Source organism: Ranitomeya variabilis, chromosome 1 (assembly GCF_051348905.1).
Source record: "Ranitomeya variabilis isolate aRanVar5 chromosome 1, aRanVar5.hap1, whole genome shotgun sequence".
Lineage (NCBI taxonomy): Eukaryota > Metazoa > Chordata > Amphibia > Anura > Dendrobatidae > Ranitomeya > Ranitomeya variabilis.
Window position 1 is genome coordinate 1,095,218,576 of NC_135232.1, and position 19,403 is coordinate 1,095,237,978.

The window sequence follows — 19,403 nt, forward strand, 5'->3', positions numbered from 1 at the left end:
CGCCTCACCAACCACCCGTGCTGCCGCCTCACCAACCACCCGTGCTGCCGCCTCACCAACCACCCGTGCTGCCGCCTCACCAACCACCCGTGCTGCCGCCTCACCAACCACCCGTGCTGCCGCCTCACCAACCACCCGTGCTGCCGCCTCACCACCCCCCGAGCTGCCGCCTCACCAACCACAGTGTACTGTAAACGATATCTATAACTCTGTACATAACCCCTTTCTCATGTACAGCACCATGGAATTAATAATGCTATATAAATAATAATAATTAATAATATTTTCCTCTAGACCTGAGATCTAATGGGTATGGCCAACTTTACATGTGATCTAGTGGGAAGCTGCATTTAAAGGGCCGGTGGCCCTTATGGCATATGCCCTGTTTATGGTGACGGGGCCATTTTACCAGATCTTGACAAACCTAACCGCCTTCTATTTGACTTTGGCTTTTGTTTGCCCGACAGCTGCTGGTTCGGAAGCAGTGATCTTCCTGTCACAGGCGATGGCCCCACATAAAACACAGGCTCATGTATAAGTCATTAGTGTTAGAGGAGGCGCACTAGTTACTCATCTGCCAGCAAACAAATGGCAGCAAATGGGGCCCAGGACCCTGTGAGGACCCCCCTTCCTGCCATTATGGTATCTCTGGGGTTATCCTGGGTAGGAAGGAATGGTGGTCACACCTGAGGTGACAAATGGTGCCACATGCCTGTGACTCACTGAAGAGGATGATTATGTGTTTGATCCCTTAGCTTGGATGGGGCAGATGATGAACGCTGCCGTCCGCTCAGCCCTGTCATTTATACAGTGCACCATTCATCAAAGCCAATGATTCTTCCTCTGTAGGGTTCTTTACAGGTCGCGAGGTCAAGAAAGGAGCGACATCTTCAAAAACTCTTCTGCAATTTCTTAGATATATCTATGTCTGGGGAAACGTGGCGACTACCGATATGGCTGCCATTAACAGATGGGGTCACACCAAGAAAATCCACATCGAAAACCATGGAAACTATTCAATGGAAAATCCACTTTGCTGTCAATACTGCAAGTTTTTGTTTTTTTGTTAAGAGGTTTTTCTTTCCCGCTGAGATTTGAAAAACTTGTACAAAAAACAAGGAATCTGCTCCATTCTCGAAATGATGCAAAACGTCATGTGGGAAAAAATAAACTTAAGGAAAAAAAAACACTTTTGCAATTGGGTTTCGTAAAAAATTTGCGTTGTTTTGGCTTTTCCAGATTATTTTGTTTCCCTGCACTTTTAACTTTGATGTGGTCACTGGTCATATGTCGACTGAGTGAAGCAAATAACCATTACAAAAAATCTCCTCCCGTCAGATTGAGCTCGCTGACGGATACTCTGTTAACTCATTCCGCAGCTGGCAATAGACAGCGCAGCACAGAGAATTGATGGCAAGCAACAAACAAAATCCAACTGCAAAATTTAATTTTTAGCTGCAAATACACGGCTGGAAAGCCTCTTAAGGGAATCCCTCTTGAAAAACTTCTTTTTTTCTCGACTACAAAATTGTGTGTCTACATCATAAGGATCCCATAGGGGGTTTTCCTCCCAGAATTTACAGGAAAAATCTATTTTTATTATATATATTTTTTTACTATTTTTAGCTTTTGAAGCTATGAATAGGTTTTTGTTTTGTTTCTGGGAAAGTTGGGTGACCACCAATACACCTTCCTCATTGCGGCACCAACTTGTCAACTCTCCTGAAACGTCCCGAAAACGTGGTGTGATCGCTATGGTGGGAGATATATTTTTGCGAATAATACTGTAGTTTCATAGAGGATCTAAAAAAGTTGACCAGTATGAAGTTATTCCCTGCCGGGGTTTTTCCTCAGCTTTCAGAGTAGTATTCACGCACTGTGGATTCATATGCTTCAAAAGGGAAAAAAAAAAACCTTAAACCTCAAGACTTGACAATCCTTTTAAGTCTGTAGTCGATCTATGTGACTGCAGACTTGTGAGTCCTCGCAGTGTGCCCTGTCAGGATTCTCTGTTGACAGCAACAGGAGCTGGCAGTCACGAGACCGCAAGTATGTGATTTACATACATACATACATACAGTCACGTGCCGACTAGACTTGTGATGCCTCGCTTAGTACAAGTGAATTGAGCTAGGCTGGGCACGTCTAGTTGGAATGTGGCTGGGAATATGCAAATCATATAGTTTCGGTCACATGACTGCCCGCTGTCGTCATACAGTCCTGACAGTGCGCACTGTGCACACTGTGAGGAGTCACATAGTGACTGCAGACTTGAGCTACAAGCCTGGACAATCCCTTTAATAGCAAAACAGAAATCATTCTTCTAGCTGTACTGACCACAGAATAAATCGATGATCCAGTGCGTTGTTACTTTCCCCTGAAGCTTGCCCTGAGTATAAAGTCCACTGCTCCTCCTTGCGTATTCTGTTAGAGCGCCCCCACCTGCCATGTTGCTTTAGGGCTGTCTGCGATTACCTGGCAGAGGGGCCCTTGGTCTCCCCCAGACTTCAGATCCTGGGGGGTGACCTCTGCTCTGATCTGTGTTTCTCATCCGCCGTGACCTTCCTGTAGGACGGTGACCAGATGCCAGGCTCGTGCCCGCTCTGCCCGCCCCTGGGGTAGTTCTGGGAGTCAGTCACTTACCAGGGAGGGCATTTTGTCTTTTTTGTAAGTATACCACTGTAAGCTGTGAATCACGTTTGACTGTTTGATAATTGCACAATTAATCCTGCTCCCTGACTGCATAGGCATGAGCAAACAGGACATGATCACCTGTGCCCTTGCAAAAATGAGGCCAACTTAAAGGGGTAGTAAGCCGTCGCCTAATTTGTAAACTCTGAATCCGCCATCAGTCAATTAACCCAGAACTTTTCTTATTCCAGCTTAGAATTCTACAGATTGCCAATAAGCTCTGTGTGCTCACATTCACCAGGTTCTAGACAGAATCAGTCTCCTTCCCCCTCTGGGATCCTTCTTAATTTCCCGAAGGGCTTTTTTTTTTTTTTTTTTTTCATGCATTTTTTACCACGGGGAAAAAAAAACAATCTTTTACAGTGCAAAGATAGTGAATGGGATTTCTGAAATCTCATGCACATGCTGCTTATTTTTTTGCTTGACAATTTTAACCATCAATGATTCTTTTTTTTTTTTTTTTTTTTTCCCGAAATCTGCATCTTTCACACACTTAAAATGGTTATCCGGTCCAAGTGTGCCGTCATTCAGTGCGGCTGTTCGGCTGGGGTGCTGAGTGTCTGTTTTTGCCTCTACTTGACATGTCATGTTTTATATTCGGCTTTTGTTTTTGATTCCTCCGGGTAAGAAAAAGTTCAAAATTGATCCTGTCCTCAAAGTTCTGAAGGACCCAAGAGCAAGACATTTAATCCATCATTGATTTGCCTAAAGCGATTTTTTTTTTTATTATTTTTTAACATTTTTTATTTATTTTTTGTCTCGTTACTCTTCGCCTGACTAACAATCCTTTTGGTTGAAATCATCGTTTTTTTTCTACACCTCAGACTGCTGTGTACGGATACTTACAAAATCTCCATTTACTTCCAAGAAAGTGGCGTTCTTGTACTCGTGAGTAGCGGACGTCGTGTTGTAGCCCTCGCCGGGTGTCGTGTCGTCTGAGCCCATTACAATTAGTCATCATCATATTCCTATTACTTAGATTTGGCCTTCTTTCCTATCATTTTGTGAAGTGATATCAGCTGAGAATATTCTTCGGTAAACAGCCCGTGTGCCGGCACCGGGAAGTCCACGGTGTTCATGTGTATGAGAAAACCGGCAAAGGATAACAGGCAGCCGCGTGATAGTTCCCTAAATTTGGTTTTCTCATGTTTCATCCTCGGGAGCGCCCTGTATGTTGGATGGAGACGGTGGGCTTCGGAAAAGTAAAATTTTGGACCGGTGGGCTGAAGTGTACGCCCTTCGATGCTGCGTGCTATACAGTTTTGATGGTGCACTCCAGATATCTGGCCAACACTTACAAACGCACTGCTCATGCTCGGCCACCGCTGACAGTCTACAGAGGTGGTAGGTAAAAACCCATCCAATCCCAGTGCAAAATGACCTTGGAGGCACAGCCCAATGACTATGGACCCGTAGGATCTGCATGTTATGCTTTCTGATATCAGTGGGGTTGCATAGAGTTAGAAAAACTGTCTTCCAAAAACTGCTCCATTTAAAGGGAATCTGTTGTCACAAAATGACTGCTCAAACCAAGCACAGACACTCGGCGCACCCCTGCCATGGCCAAAAGGTTCAGGGCACCTTCCACCTACCGTACTTGTTTTCCAGCAATCTCTGCCCTTCTCTTCCTTTATAAACCCAGAAGTGTCCATCAAAGAGGGAAGGCGAGTGTCAGAGAGCGGTGGGAAGGTGCACTGAATTGTGACACTCTCCATCCCTAGATTTGTCCGTTCACCTCCCTATTCCGTTCCCGCTACAGAATATCTGCCGAATGCAAATCATTCCGAAGTATTTTTATCCAAACCCTGATTAGTGTTTTTTTTTATTTTTTTTATTTATTTATTTATTTTATGCAAAAGCAGCATTTTTCCCCCAATAAACTGCGAGTGACTGATAGGACCCGAGACTCTGATGATCCGAGGAGGAGTCAGTCGCTCTGTTGTTCCTGGCGGGAGGGAGGAGCAAAGCTGCTAATCAGATGGATGTGTTAAGCCGGGACTGTATCATAATCTATCTTGTTTTCCAGACTTCACAGATATTCACCATTTTGAATTCTAGATTTTAATTTAAACAAAATATATATATATTTTTTATTTTTTTGGGAGGGGGCGTTGTAATGCGTTTTTGCACCCATTCATGTCTCTCTCTTCTTTCCCGCAGGCCGCCACAGTCTCCGATGGAGGTAAGACCACTTTCTGCTTATTATTTGAGAATTATTTTGCCTAGAATGAAATGGACTGATGTAGCAAAGCTGATTTTGTTTTCCCATGTACAACTGGATCTGATTTATTTATTTTTGTATTTCACGTTTTAAGTGGCTCCTTTACATCCCATTATTCTGACCCGGTGCTGGGTGCCAGGCGATGGGGCGCTCATCGTCCTCGCCTATGTTTGCAGCAGGGGTGGACAGGTTGGGACGGGCAGCCCGGCATGTCTCTGCCATGTGATCGTTTACTGCGGAGAAAGTTGGGTCCTTACTACCATGGAGACGCCTTGTCTTTAGTCCGTAGCCTCCGGCACAATCCTCTGCGTGTGCGAACAGGCAGGTTGTCAAACACTTTTTTCCTTACAGACGGCGAAAAGAGCCGCAGCAGAGTTGTCTATTGTCTCTGTCATCAGCTGTGCTCTTCATGTACCCTGATTAACTCCATAAATCCCCACCGCCCGCTCTGTGGCTCCGCAGTTGAAATGGCAAGTAAATGGTTAATGCAAAAAGCTGTTTTGCACTTTGATTTTCTTATTTTTGGGGGTTGATGGTTTTAGGCATCTCCTCCTCATACAACGCCTATTCCCTATCCAAAATATTAGTAATGTACTTACCGGATTTTTGCTTAAATATTTTCAATTTTTGGGGTGAAAACAAAAAAAAAAAAAAAAAAAAAACCCTTGAAACAAAAAGTTCTATTTGGCCCAAAAAAAAAATCTGCCATAAATATAAGTACCAGTTCTGTCGTAATGTTGTTGGACTATAGTTTTCGGGATGTGGACGATGAGCTAAACGCGCCAATAATATAATAATATATACGGTAACTTTTGATTTTCTAAAAGTCAGACTTTTTGAGATAAGATCGTGGGTCTATGGTAAGAAATATGATTATATATATATATATATATATATATATATATATATATATATATATATATATATATATATATATATATATATATACATATATACATACATATATACATATATATATATATATATATACATATATATACACAGTCATGGCCAAAAGTATTGACACCCCTGCAATTCTGTCAGATAATACTCAGTTTCTTCCTGAAAATTATTGCAAGCACAAATTCTTTGGTATTATTATCTTCATTTAATTTGTCTTAAATGAAAAAAACACAAAAGAAAATGAAGCAAAAAGCAAAACATTGATCATTTCACACAAAACTCCAAAAATGGGCCAGACAAAAGTATTGGCACCCTCAGCCTAATACTTGGTTGCACAACCTGTAGCCAAAATAACTGCGACCAACCGCTTCCGGTAACCATCAATGAGTTTCTTACAATGCTCTGCTGGAATTTTAGACCATTCTTCTTTGGCAAACTACTCCAGGTCCCTGATATTTGAAGGGTGCCTTCTCCAAACTGCCATTTTTAGATCTCCACAGGTGTTCTATGGGATTCAGGTCTGGACTAATTGCTGGCCACCTTAGAAGTCTCCAGTGCTTTCTCGCAAACCATTTTCTAGTGCTTTTTGAAGTGTGTTTTTGGTCATTGTCCTGCTAGAAGACCCATGACCTCTGAGGGAGAGCCAGATTTCTCCCATTGGGCCCTACATTATGCTGCAAAATTTGTTGGTAGTCTTCAGACTTCATAATGCCATGCACACGGTCAAGCAGTCCAGTGCCAGAGGCAGCAAAGCAACCCCAAAACATCAGGGAACCTCCGCCATGTTTGACTGTAGGGACCGTGTTCTTTTCTTTGAATGCCTCTTTTTTTCTCATGTAAACTCCATGTTAATGCCTTTGCCCAAAAAGCTCTACTTTTGTCTCATCTGACCAGAGAACATTCTTCCAAAACGTTTTAGGCTTTTTCAGGTAAGTTTTGGCAAACTCCAGCCTGGCTTTTTTATGTCTTGGGGTAAGAAGTGGGGTCTTCCTGGGTCTCTTACCATACAGTTCCTTTTCATTCAGACGCCGACGGATAGTACGGGTTGACACTGTTGTGCCCTCGGACTGCAGGGCAGCTTGAACTTGTTTGGATGTTAGTCGAGGTTCTTTATCCAACATCCCCACAATCTTGTGTTGAAATCTCTTGTCAATTTTTCTTTTCCGTCCACATCTAGGGAGTTAGCCACAGTGCCATGGGCTTTAAACTTCTTGATGACACTGCGCACGGTAGACACAGGAACATTCAGGTCTTTAGAGATGGACTTGTAGCCTTGAGACTGCTCATGCTTCCTCACAATTTGCTTTCTCAAGTCCTCAGACCGTTCTTTGGTCTTCTTTCTTTTCTCCATGCTCAATGTTGTACACACAAGGACACAGGAGAGGTTGAGTCAACTTTAATCCATGTCAACTGGCTGCAAGTGTGATTTAGTTATTGCCAACACCTGTTAGGTGCCACAGGTAAGTTACAGGTGCTGTTAATTACACAAATTAGAGAAGCATTACATGATTTTTCGAACAGTGCCAATACTTTTGTCCACCCCCTTTTTTATGTTTGGTGTGGAATTATATCCAATTTGGCTTTAGGACAATTCTTTTTGTGTTTTTTTTTCATTTAAGACAAATTAAATGAAGATAATGATAGCAAAGAATTTGTGTTTGCAATCATTTTCAGGAAGAAACTGAGTATTATCTGACAGAATTGCAGGGGTGTCAATACTTTTGGCCATGACTGTATATATATATATATATATATGTGTGTGTGTGTATATATATATATATATATATATATATATATATATATATATATATATATATATGTGTATATATATATATATATATATATATATTATATTATATTATATTATATTATATTACAATTTTCTATATTTACCAGTATAAATATATATATATTTATTTATATATTTATTTATTTATTTTAGCAAATAAAAATTACGCACTCTTTAATGGAAACTTGCAATATTGTAATATTTTCTGTAATCTTATTTATTGTAAATCTCCTCTTGCTGTCATACCAAAAGGAGCCTTCATTGTTTACCCACAGGCGCAGGGGTCATTACAGCACCAGCAGTGCACCCCCCCCCTGCAGACAAGCCGTGCAGGTTTTCATTAAACGACATCAAGCAAAGAAATTGATGTAGAACATTTTTTTTTTTTTTTTTTTTTAAATATTGCTCAATTTTTCATTATACAGACATTATTTGCAGAGACGGTATTACCCTTTTTGGGGGAATTCTTTCTTTATTCCAGTTTAAATGCATGTATTTGGGGCTAAAAAAAAATGAAATGATATTCGCGATAGGGTTTCATACTGTCTATTGCTGGCTGCCAGGTGAGTTAACTGAGAATCCATCAGTGAGATCATTTACGCGCCAGAGATACATAACCTGTTTAATCTGTTATTCCCTATTATCAGCCATTTCTGGTTGCCAATGGGAATACCAGTAGAAATTAGTTTTACCGTTTTTTTTTTTTTTTTTTTTAAATATCAATCCTCAGTATTATATTTACACCCATCTTTGTGATTATTGGCATGAAAGCTGCAGGATTAGTGGCCCTTTAGATTACAGAGGGCCCTATATTCATCACGGTATAGATGTGCCGCCATGCCTCCTCCCCTGGACCGCAGACTGAGCCTAGCAGTCGATTTATAGATTTTCTTTCTTTTTTTTTTTATTTTATGCACTAAAACCAAACCTCCACACCTGTATCAGTCTTCTCCTAGGATTTTGGGCTGGAACAAGTTTAAGCATCCTGCTAAAAATGGGTAACAAGAGCCTAAACTGTAAACTTTTTAAAGGACATTTTTTTTTTCTTTAATGTGTTTTTTGGGGGGATAAAAAATATTTGCTGTTTATTAAACTTTCCTGCGCAGTTCTTGCCCCCTTTAGCCTCTGTGTTGCATTGTTTATTGTTGGTGGCAGAATGAGTCAACTGGAAATCCATCAGTCAGCTCGCTATGATGGTCTGACCAGGAGTTTTTATCTTTTATGTGTCTTTCTGAGCTTTTATCAGATGATTGATGACCAATGACCACCAGGGCTGTGGAAGTCGGTAAGCCAAACCTCCGACTCCTCAATTTCCATGAGTCCGACTCCACCAAAATGGGCTCCGACTCCACAGCCCTGATGTGACCACATCAATGTTGAGTGGGCAAGGAAACGAGGAACCTGTAAAACAATAAAATGGTGCAAAAATTTTAATCAAGCTCCATTGCAAAAATTTTGAGTCTCAAATTCATGCATTTAAGTGATACAAATTAAAAGGGGCTTCTTTTCTTTTTACCGGGGGAGAAAAGATTCAGACATGTTTGTTCGGACAGCCGATCCTTTTATGCCGCCGGAGGTGCATGACCGGACCTACTCCACTCTCCCCATAGAGAAGCCGTGCACGCTTGATCAAACAGAGTGTGCACCTGTATGGCGAGGTTGGGGGGCCGAATGAGCTACTTTCTGACCCAGAAATAAGAGGCAAGACCTTACACTGAGTTACTACCCATAAAGGACCCGGCCATGTTTCCCGGTTGCCACCTCCTGATGAAGGCGCCCTTCCCCGGCCTCAGCGGCGAGGTGCACAGTCACACTATATCAAAATGAATTTATCCAAACCCAATCAGATCTCCGCTTCTAATCCCATTTTTATGATCTCATGAGAATATATTCTGATTTTAGAGCCCTGCATCTGTTTTGTTCGTCTTACTAATTATAAAACTCTTCTGCATACATTTGCTTGGAAATGGTGGCAGATGTGTTGTCGCATAAAAAGGATAATTTATACTTCTTTTTTTTTTTCCCTTCCCCTGCCTTGATTAGCGGATCATACTCTTACCACTTTATAATCAGCACTAATCAACATTTCTTCACAGTCAAGATGGGGAAAGTTATTTTCCATTTTTTTTAAAAATCCGAATAGACATTATTATTTTATTAGATGCTGGTTACTGAATATCATTGGCCAGATATGATGACTGATACTGATCATATTGGAATTATTAGGGTACGGTCACTACAGACCTCCCAAAAATATGTAACAGTAGGTACCGCTGCAAGAGGATCAGACACCAGGTCAACGGTGTCCAGTTTTTGCTCTTTTTATAGCTGCTCCTCGCCTGAGTATTGTCTTTTTTTTTAATATCTGCCATACATTATCAAGGAGAGATATGAACCTTTTTTATTTCTTGCTCCTTTTTTATGGTCTTTTCTAATGCGGTGTGACTCATTAGATTCCTCGGGGGCGTGTCTTTAGATGCTCCACCCACCAAAACATGCCCCCGAGGAATCCAACAAGTCCCATGGAAAGGTAATCAAAATTATCACTGAATAAAAAGGTGCATATCTCATTAACCGTATGGTGGATTAAAGGAACAAATGGAAAACTCAATGGAGCATTGGGAATAAAAGATTAAAAACTGGACACGTTGGACCTGGTGGCATGCTCTCTATAAGCTCAGTTGTGACATGTGTGCTCATAGCCATGTATAAATACCGCATGAAATACAACAAACCACAAAGAGTGACACCATGTAGCTTTTTTTTTTCCTGTTTAAAGGGGTTGCCTAGGCTTGGGGTGCTCTAGTCTGCAGTCACTCTGTGACGCAGACTTGTGACTAGTGCACGTTGTGAGGATTCTCCGGGAATGGGCGGTCATCTGACTGCCTGAATGGGAGTTGCGTACTCCCTGCCACATTCCGACTAGACTTGCACACTGCATCACTCAATACACTTGTACAGAGTGAGTCTGCACACGTCTAGTCGGCACTTGACCACAAGTATGCAAATCACATATTTGTGGTCACGCAATGCAGAGAATCCTGACAGTGTGCACACTGCGTTCTGTGAGGATCACAAGTGTGCAGTCACATAGAGTAAAAACAGACTTAGCGGTATACCCCGAACCTGGACAGTCCCTTTAATTTTGGATTTTTCTAAAATGAAAATCCATGTCAAAATACTTTGTGTGAACATACCCTTATCATGTGAATGGTTGACCACTCCCTGTTCCTACAGTCCCCTTTACTTCTGGAGACCCCGTCACATCTTGATGCCCTCGTTGCCCTGCAGTAAAGTGTTTGTGGAGTACAACGTACTGGTAATCTGAGTATATTCCCCATTTCTTTGTGCTGCTGTGTGCACAGCCTGGTTCTGCGCGTTGATATTATGGACTGGATGGAGAACGTAATCTTGTTTTTTCTCCTCTGGGTGCTCCTATCTTATCAGTAGAGTTGTGTCCTGATTCATCACACACTTTTCCGGGGTCATATCGGTTCTTGAACACAAGACTGCTCTGTTCTTCTGATATTCTATGAAATCTGTGACAGAGACAGATACGGAATTCCTGGAACGCAGCACCGTGCCGAATCCCGGCCGAGGTTTATGAAGCGATAGGGAGTAAGTGTTTTCTGTCAATCAGAATGTTGTATAATGAGTAAATAACATTTGTTTTTCATTCTACTCCCTATAATGTATGATACAAAATGCACAAATTTCAGAAGCAGCGCCACTCTTGGCCTTAGGTTATGTCTGGTATTGCAGCTTCGTTCAATTCTTTTTATTGAAGCTGATGCTACAATACTATACACAACCTATGTGTGCTCTTCCCTTGCTTCTCTCTGCTGACGCCACTCGTTAAATTTCCAGGGGTATCGGTGTAGTAAGCGGCGTCAGCGGGGTGGAACCAGGCAGGCGACCGCACTCAGCCACCATGGTGGGGAACGGGCAGGCTGTGTTTAGGCAGCACTCTCCCAGGGAAGTGAGCCATGTCAATCAGAAGCAGAGGAAGCCCCAGTATATAAAATGAGGGAGCGTAATGGCGCATCGAGCTCTTGGTCACGGCAAGTGTGAACCGTACCACCCTCCTTTGCGTACAAATTATTCACCAGTGCAATGCTAGTTAGATTTTTAAATGGGCGAAGCCCCTTATATCACTGTATAGCTCATTTACAGTCCATTCCAAAGGTGACCGACTACTGCTCCCACAATTGAAAAAACAGCAAAGGTCCATATTTGTGTGTCCAAATCTCTGTACCTGAGCCTTTCCCACGGGTGGAACAGAATGCTTTCATCGGAATAGTAGTGTGATCTATCATGTCATGTAGGACAGGCCCCCATACACGATATTCAGCTGTTGGCCAACAATTGTAAAGTTGACCACCATCTCTCCCGACTCCTTCGTCCACCAGAACGATCAACTGAGCCTCTCCTATATTCTCTGAGAAAGACGCTGCCAGACTCCTGGTGGCAGCAGATCACCAGGAAGATGAAAAAGATTGGGTGCTAAACTTCAGGCAAGAGTCAGGAGGCCCTATACACATTACTGTCGGATGAATGATCCTGGCTTTAAAGTGACATCACCTTAGCAATTAGAGATTGTCCCTTTCTGACAAACACTTTTTGTTTAAAGTGGAGGAGGATGCCTCATTGTGTGGACCTTTTTAGTGATCACCTGTAATCTGTAGAGCTACCTACAATAAAGTGTGTAATTTCTCTACAGCGCCCCTTCAGGTGAAGTAAAACTTGACGTGGAGCCCTTTGCTGTCCATGTAATGTGGGGTCCTCCCAAATAGAGTTTTTTGTAGACCCTACTCTGCTCTAGATAATTGATTAAGGGACTCCTTTTTAAATATTTTGCCTTCTATGGAGGCCATTGATAGACTGGTATTGCCCCAGTTTTGACGATTGTTGATAACCCTACCCTCTCATTAGTCCACTTTCGCAACAAAAATTTTCTGTGTGTTCTTGATGACTCTCGTTTGCTCTGCATACCCCCATAAAGTACTATAACGTTGTTGCATTGGGCATTGTTGACCTCGGCATGGTAAACCTGCGGTGAGGACACACATGGAGCTTCGCTGAGGTCTAAAAAGACTTGGTTAATGACTTGATTTACATGGTCCTTTAGGCAGTTAGAGCTGAAGTTACAGCCATTACTGTGAAATCCCTGAGGAGTTTCTTGTTTTCATTCTTTGTCTGACTTAGTGACCTGATAAAGTTCTACAAGAAGACTGGCGATCATCTTCTAGATGACTGCAGAATTATCTAATTGCCCAACTCCCCTATTCATGACTTTCAGACTCCTCTGGTGGTGGCTTTTTTCAGGGAGAACAAAAGGATAGTCAATCTGAAATCGGATATTGTAGAACTTTTACCTGCACAATCTGTCTGGGGGGCACCCATTCACATAAGACTGTTGGACAATCCTGTCACTATCCGTGACGTTAGTATAATGTGTGTGATTAAATCCGTATCTGTTGACCATATTATATTCAGGGTGTTTTGGCATGACTGATCACCCATGACAGCACCACTGGAGAAATGGGATCCTCCCTACAAGGACAGGAAACCTACAGAATAAAAGGGTGGCACCTCTCCACCGCATCTGTTGGTTTCTTGTCCTTGGAGAGGGAACCTACATCTTAGTTGTCCAGGGAAATGATCATTGTGGGAAATTAAGACTTACGGTACTCAAATCTTGCCCCGGTCACCTGGGTAGCGGTATGGCACTGCTGTGGCCGGAGCATGTGGATCATGGAGGCGCCACCTTGGTTCCAAGGGGAAAACAGCTGGTGAACGCATGCTGGACGGCAGCAGCATAGTAATCTGATGTCTGCTGGACGCTGCTTTAACTTGAGCCTGCACATAGGCACGGTGCATAGATTTGTGAAGGTCTTTCTGGGCTAATCCTGGGAATCCAAAGGAAGAACAACTTTAGATGTTAGAAGTCTGAGTGTATATCTCAGCCGCAACAACTTGGTAAAGATGTCAGTCACTTTTTATTTCCTTTCAGGCTCTTACAAAAAAAAAAACCTATAAAGCCACACTAGCTAATTGGATTAAAGAGGCAATAGGGTTAGTTTATTCCTCAAATGGTCAGTTCCAGGAGATCTGAAGGCTCATTCTACTACAGCTAGTACAGCCTCCTGGGCGGAGAAAGGGGATGTCTTCATCAAGCGACATGGTCTTTACCTCGTACCTTCTATAGACAATATAGGCTTGATCTGGGTTCTTCTGCTGATTTTTCCTTTAGGCCGGTGTCACACTTGCGTGTGCAATGTGAGAAACTCGCTCATCAATACCCGGCACTGCCACCGGCGGTTCGGACCGGAGCATTCAGCTGCATAGAAATACATTAAGCCACACACTCCGGTCCCGAATGCCGGCGGCAGTGCCAGGTATTGATGCGAGAGTCTCGCGCGGGTTTCTCGCATTGCACACGCAAGTGTGACACAAGCCTTAGATGAAGGCTTTTACAAGTTGTGTTCCCACCCTAAGTTTAAAGTTTTTCTGTAAATATCTCAGGTGTAGCTGTCATGGGTGATAGGAAAAAACTAAATTACTTACCGGTATTGGAATTTTACAGAACCCATGATAGCACCCTTAAATTCCTTCCCATCACTGGTGATGGATGATTATTTCGTTTCCTTTGTGGCTTTGGATTTACGTAGCGTTTAGAAGAAAAAAATCCTTTTGGTCTTTAAAAGTGTATTACAATTGTGTACTATTAAGTCGTGTCTTCTCATGCTCTGTAAGCAATTGATGTTGTGGAGAGGCGCCGCTCTTATTTTGTAGGTGTCCTTGTAGGACTGATCTCCCTCTCGCTGGTGGCGCTGTCACATGTACTGGAAAATCCCATTACCAGTAAGTAATGATTGGTCATGGGTCTCGTGACTCAAATTGAGTCTTGTATGTGTTTGAGGCTGTTGCGATCAGGTCAGGAGACCCGTGACATGTCCAAAAATTTAATGTCTGTACAGAGTGTGAAACCGGCCTTTGAAAAATTAGAACTCCTCCTTGAAGACGGTCAACAAGACACTCCGACAGATCCTGTATCTGTTCTGTGGCATAATATTGTCAATAGTTGGTCTTCTTATGTAAAGATGATCTGGACTCGTGTAGTCTAATACATCAGGAGCTTATTGAATGGTGCCGGGTGTTTTATATCTGAAAATTTTAAGCCAAAAAATCTTTTAGGAGAGAATTTCCTTGTTGATTATTTCTAGGGAAAGTAGTTGTCAAATTTTCCATTTTATTAGAGGAACTCCCTGATCCTACAAAAAAAATATTGCTTGCTAATTCTTCAGATTGCTTTGGGGTCTGACTCATCGCTAATCATATGAAGGGGCTGTAGTGAGATTTGTGTCCTCTACGTCTAGTGGAATTACAACTCTGAGCATCTTGGTCTAATTGAAGTGAACGGTTCTGGGGACACAAGATGAAGAATACACAAGAACATGTCAAGTAAACGATGACATTTTACATTAATTACATAATTCTTTTCAACTTTTATATTTTTTCCACGTTGAAAATAAAAGTAAATGAAAGTTCTGTGTATAAAGCAGAGCGCGTGTAACCTGTAGTAGATGGCTGGGAATATCTGCCGTCTTATGGAGATTATATTTCATCGTAAGCGCATGGCTCCAGTCCAGATTCAGGACTTTACTAGGAGTTCTTGTAAAACTGGCGTCCTTTGTGGTGAGTTTTCCAGCTCTGGAAGTCGGGTTTCGCAGAGTGTCGGTTTGTCTAGAGGTGTAAAGGTTAAGAAGCCGGAAAAGGAGATTGACATAGATTTACAAGTCTTGGTCCATCCGTGGCTTCTCCAAGAAAACCTCTGAATATTTAGTATGTTCCCCGGGGGACCCATGATGCTAAATTCCAGACAGACCAGGAAGAAGGGACATAATACGGTACTTAACATGGGATAGACCTCCCCTTATTATAGAAAATGTAAAGGGCTTGTATTTGGGTGGAGAAGAGAGTTTGCGTTTTATTTATTTTTTTATGTCCCCCAATAATGGCGACACCGTTGTCTATAGGTCGTGCCTGGTATTGCAGCTCAGCCAAGCCATTGAGTGACATTGGTTCTGTTTCTCAAGAAACAAATGAAGTTTTTCTTTTTCAAACTCACACCACTTTTATTAGTGTCATTTTAATATATTTTGTCCATTTATTCATTTTTATTATTTTTTATACTCCGCTGTTTCCAATTATGCTACTGATAGTTTGCACACTATATGGGGACCGAACGATCGTATAATCCTTCATTCATCCTCTTACAGTTCCCGCTGGACAGAGTAAATGGATTTCTAAACTACTGCGGATCTACTTGTTATATCGACACTTGATTAAAAGGGCAAGTCTACGCTGGGAGATTTAAAGAGGACCTGTCATTTCCAATAAATATGTAATTTATTTACCTTGGTATAAATGCCGCTGTTCTCCTGAATCCGGTGTTGTTTTTCTTTTCTTCCTGTGACTCTTCGTTCCTGAGATATCGCCCCATCTTCCCTGTATATAATTCTAGTCTTGTCCGCCATGTGGGCGTGGTCCTTAACGCTACTTTGTATGTGTCGTCTTGAAGACCACGCCTAGTTGTCTAGCGGGACTAGATTCCTGTGCAGAGAAGAGAGGGCCGTATCTCAGGAATGGAGAGGCGTAGGAGCAAAGGAAAAATGACACCGGATTCAGGAGGACACTGGCATTTAGGCAAACTAAAAAAAACATTTATGGAACGTGACAAGTCCTCTTTAAAGGGATATTCCCATTTCCTACAAATTCATAAGAAATGTCATAAATGCATATTAGAGGTGGGTCTCATCGGTGCCACAAATGAAAAGAATGGGACTACACCTCTTATACGCAGAATTTTTTGTTCTATAAAAATACCGTATGACAAGCTCGGCTCTGCTAATTAAGTTCAGGATCCTTGGCATTGCAGAGACCGGGTTGTGATGGCAATCATTAGGAGGTGCCTTGAGTCATCTCCCCGTCAGTAGTGCTAGGATTACAGAAGAATAAAGTTGGTCGATGAGTTTTTCTCTTGTTATTGGTCGCGCCTGGCTGTGGCTTTAATAATTGAGGCCTCTTTATCTGCGGCAGGCTAAAGGTCCGCTTTATTAAATAATTCAGCAGCCTTCCCATGCTGCTTTGTTGAGGGCACTATCGGTTTTCACTCCTTCTTCCAGCCATGGCGGAACGGGGGGGTGAGGAAAATCAATTTGTCCGTACGGCAGAGCTGGAAAATGAAATGGATTAGTCCTTACCGTGGAGCTATTAGCGAGGAGCCATGTGCCATTTTACAGTCTGCACGCGCCGGGGCCATGGGGGCTAGCAGCTGAAGTGGGCATGGATTCTGATGGCTGGTTCTCTGTGAGCGAGTTGAAGTATCTGGTGAGATGGCACACGGGTTCCTACCAGCTGTACCCAGGTAAAAGGCTTATCCTTGTGTGCTGGGGGTCACTTACTTTTTTTTTTTCTTTTCTGGTTTGTGTGAAGTGTTTGTGAAGTGTTTTTCCTATTTACCAGAACAAGCTCATTCCGAGACTTGTGTTGACTCTGTACCACGGACGCACGTTTTTAACAGGAAGACGGTGATGCAAAACCCCATGCAAATCAATTAAACAACTATTAATTCTTTGCATACTAATTTCCAGGACCATTTGTTGGCAGACAGAAGCATCTGTGCGAGTAGCATACAACTAGCTCAGAACTAGCCGAGAAGAGTTTGCAAAACAGAGCAAACTCAACTTCTAGGAAATTACATAGGACTGCTGATGAACTTACTGCATAGCCTGAATTCAATAATGGACCTCATCATTTGCATTTTTTTGTGTTATGGATTTTCATAAATATAGTGCACTAAAAAAAAAAAAAAAACACAAAAAACCTTTTTTTTTTTGTCTTAACTGGAGCCTAAGGGGCCAATAAGGTCCCTTTTAACCCATATGAGAAGACCATTACTATTATGGACCAGTGATGGTTGTGGATCTTGTTAAGATTTTGTATTGGGGCCTACGAGATTCACGTTACACCATCTGTATCAAAAATGGTACCCCACCGTGCAATACCTGCAGTGTAGAGGTGGCCATGCTGGCAACCCCGGGCTCTATTCATTTTTATAGGTTGGAAAAATATTGAATATTGGGATAACCCTTTAATTCCAGGCCCTGACTCCCGGTGGGCCAATCTGAATGTCTGTATTTAAAGGGATTGTATAGGATAAAAAAAAAAAAAAAAAAAACTATATGTCTATATATATATATATATATATATATATATATATATATATATATATATATATATATATATATATATATATATATATATAATTTTATTTTTTTTTAATCCTGTACAATCCCTTCAAATACAGACATTCAGCCACCTCTACACTCCAGGTATTGCACAGTGGGGCACCATTTTTGATACAAATGGTGTAACGTGAAGCTCGTAGGCCAGAATATATATACTTAAAAAAAAAATTATATATATATGTATTTATTTTTTTAAATTTCGGCTTTACATGCCCTGCAAACATAAAGCCCACAAGAAAAAGTTTTTTTTTTTTTTTTTTCCCCTGATGACCACAAGCTTTATGTAACTTGCAAGAGAGGTATTTGACCCGGCAGGCTTTCCGTACTCGGGTGACAGACGGCGCCATTCTCCGTTAAATCTGGTATTTATGATGAGGTGAAAAGCAGAAATCGACATTTTACGGGATATTTCACAGAGCGTGGAGATGGCTCTTATCTGGGATAATATCTTGGGCGGATCAGAGAGATACTAGATAAACACTGCCTTATTCTCACAATGTTCGGAAGATGTATATCATGTCTCCAGGAATCCAGCGCACATGAGAAAACAACAATTTCATGTTTAGTCAGAGCGAGGAAGGTTATTTATAGAGGAGCAGAAATGGGGAGAAACAGCACATGAATAATGTTATAATAACCGATCAGACATTCTGTAGGCAATTGCCAGATCCTTTAGAAGAAAAAAATCTGCTCCCACCAATATAAATCAATCAAATCCCAGCTGTCAGGTTAAAAATATAGAATCTGGCTTTCTCCGCACTGCTAACGGAGTCTCATTTCTTAACACACCATTGGATTATAAAATGGCAAAGAAAACCTGAATAAGAAAATATCCTACCCTATAGCAGCAGATGTAGCGTTAATATTTCACCCAACAAATATTTCTCAATCACTTTTTTTTTTTTATGGCTCCCAGGAGAATAAGCTGATCACAGTGATCAGTGGTAACACCTAGCATCAAGTGTTCAATTCCTCCGCAGCACTCCCACTGGAGAAGTGGAGTATTACACAGCTCTCCTTTAAAGCTCAGTGAACAGTAGATGTAATGAAAGGTCAGGCTGAGTCCTCCAGAGTGAGAGACACTCGCTATAGCTGCTCCCAAATCTGGCTCATAGATGAGAATCCTAAATTAGAGACCTCTTAATTTAAATTGGTTGTCCCAAATTATTATAAAAAAAAGGCTAGTACCTAGAGTACTTGATTAAGGGTTTCCCACACCAGACAAACCAAATGCCTCAAGAGTTGCATGGTGGAGACCTAAAATGTATCTTTTGCCCCATCCTTTTCTTTGTAAGATCGTATTTTAGTTACACCAAGTAGTGATGAGCGAATGTGCTGAGATAAGGTGTTATCCGAGCATGCTCGTGTGCTAGCCGAGTGTCTTTGGCGCACTAGAAGAATATGTCCGGTCCCCGCGCCTGCATGTCTCGCGGCCGTCATGTCATGAGATATTTGAAGTATACGTCTTATCCTGGTAATATTAAGA

The 19,403-nt window shown here is 41.8% G+C and overlaps 1 protein-coding gene across 2 annotated transcripts in view; it reads left to right on the forward strand.

Annotated features, from left to right (window-relative positions):
• Nucleotides 1–19,403, forward strand: part of RGS12 (regulator of G protein signaling 12) — a 167,767-nt gene that overhangs the window by 97,428 nt on the left and 50,936 nt on the right. For both annotated transcript variants that reach the window (XM_077280057.1, XM_077280058.1), the window contains exon 4: nt 4,852–4,873. In XM_077280057.1, coding sequence (XP_077136172.1) covers nt 4,852–4,873 — 22 coding nt within the window. The remainder of the gene's footprint in view (nt 1–4,851; nt 4,874–19,403) is intronic.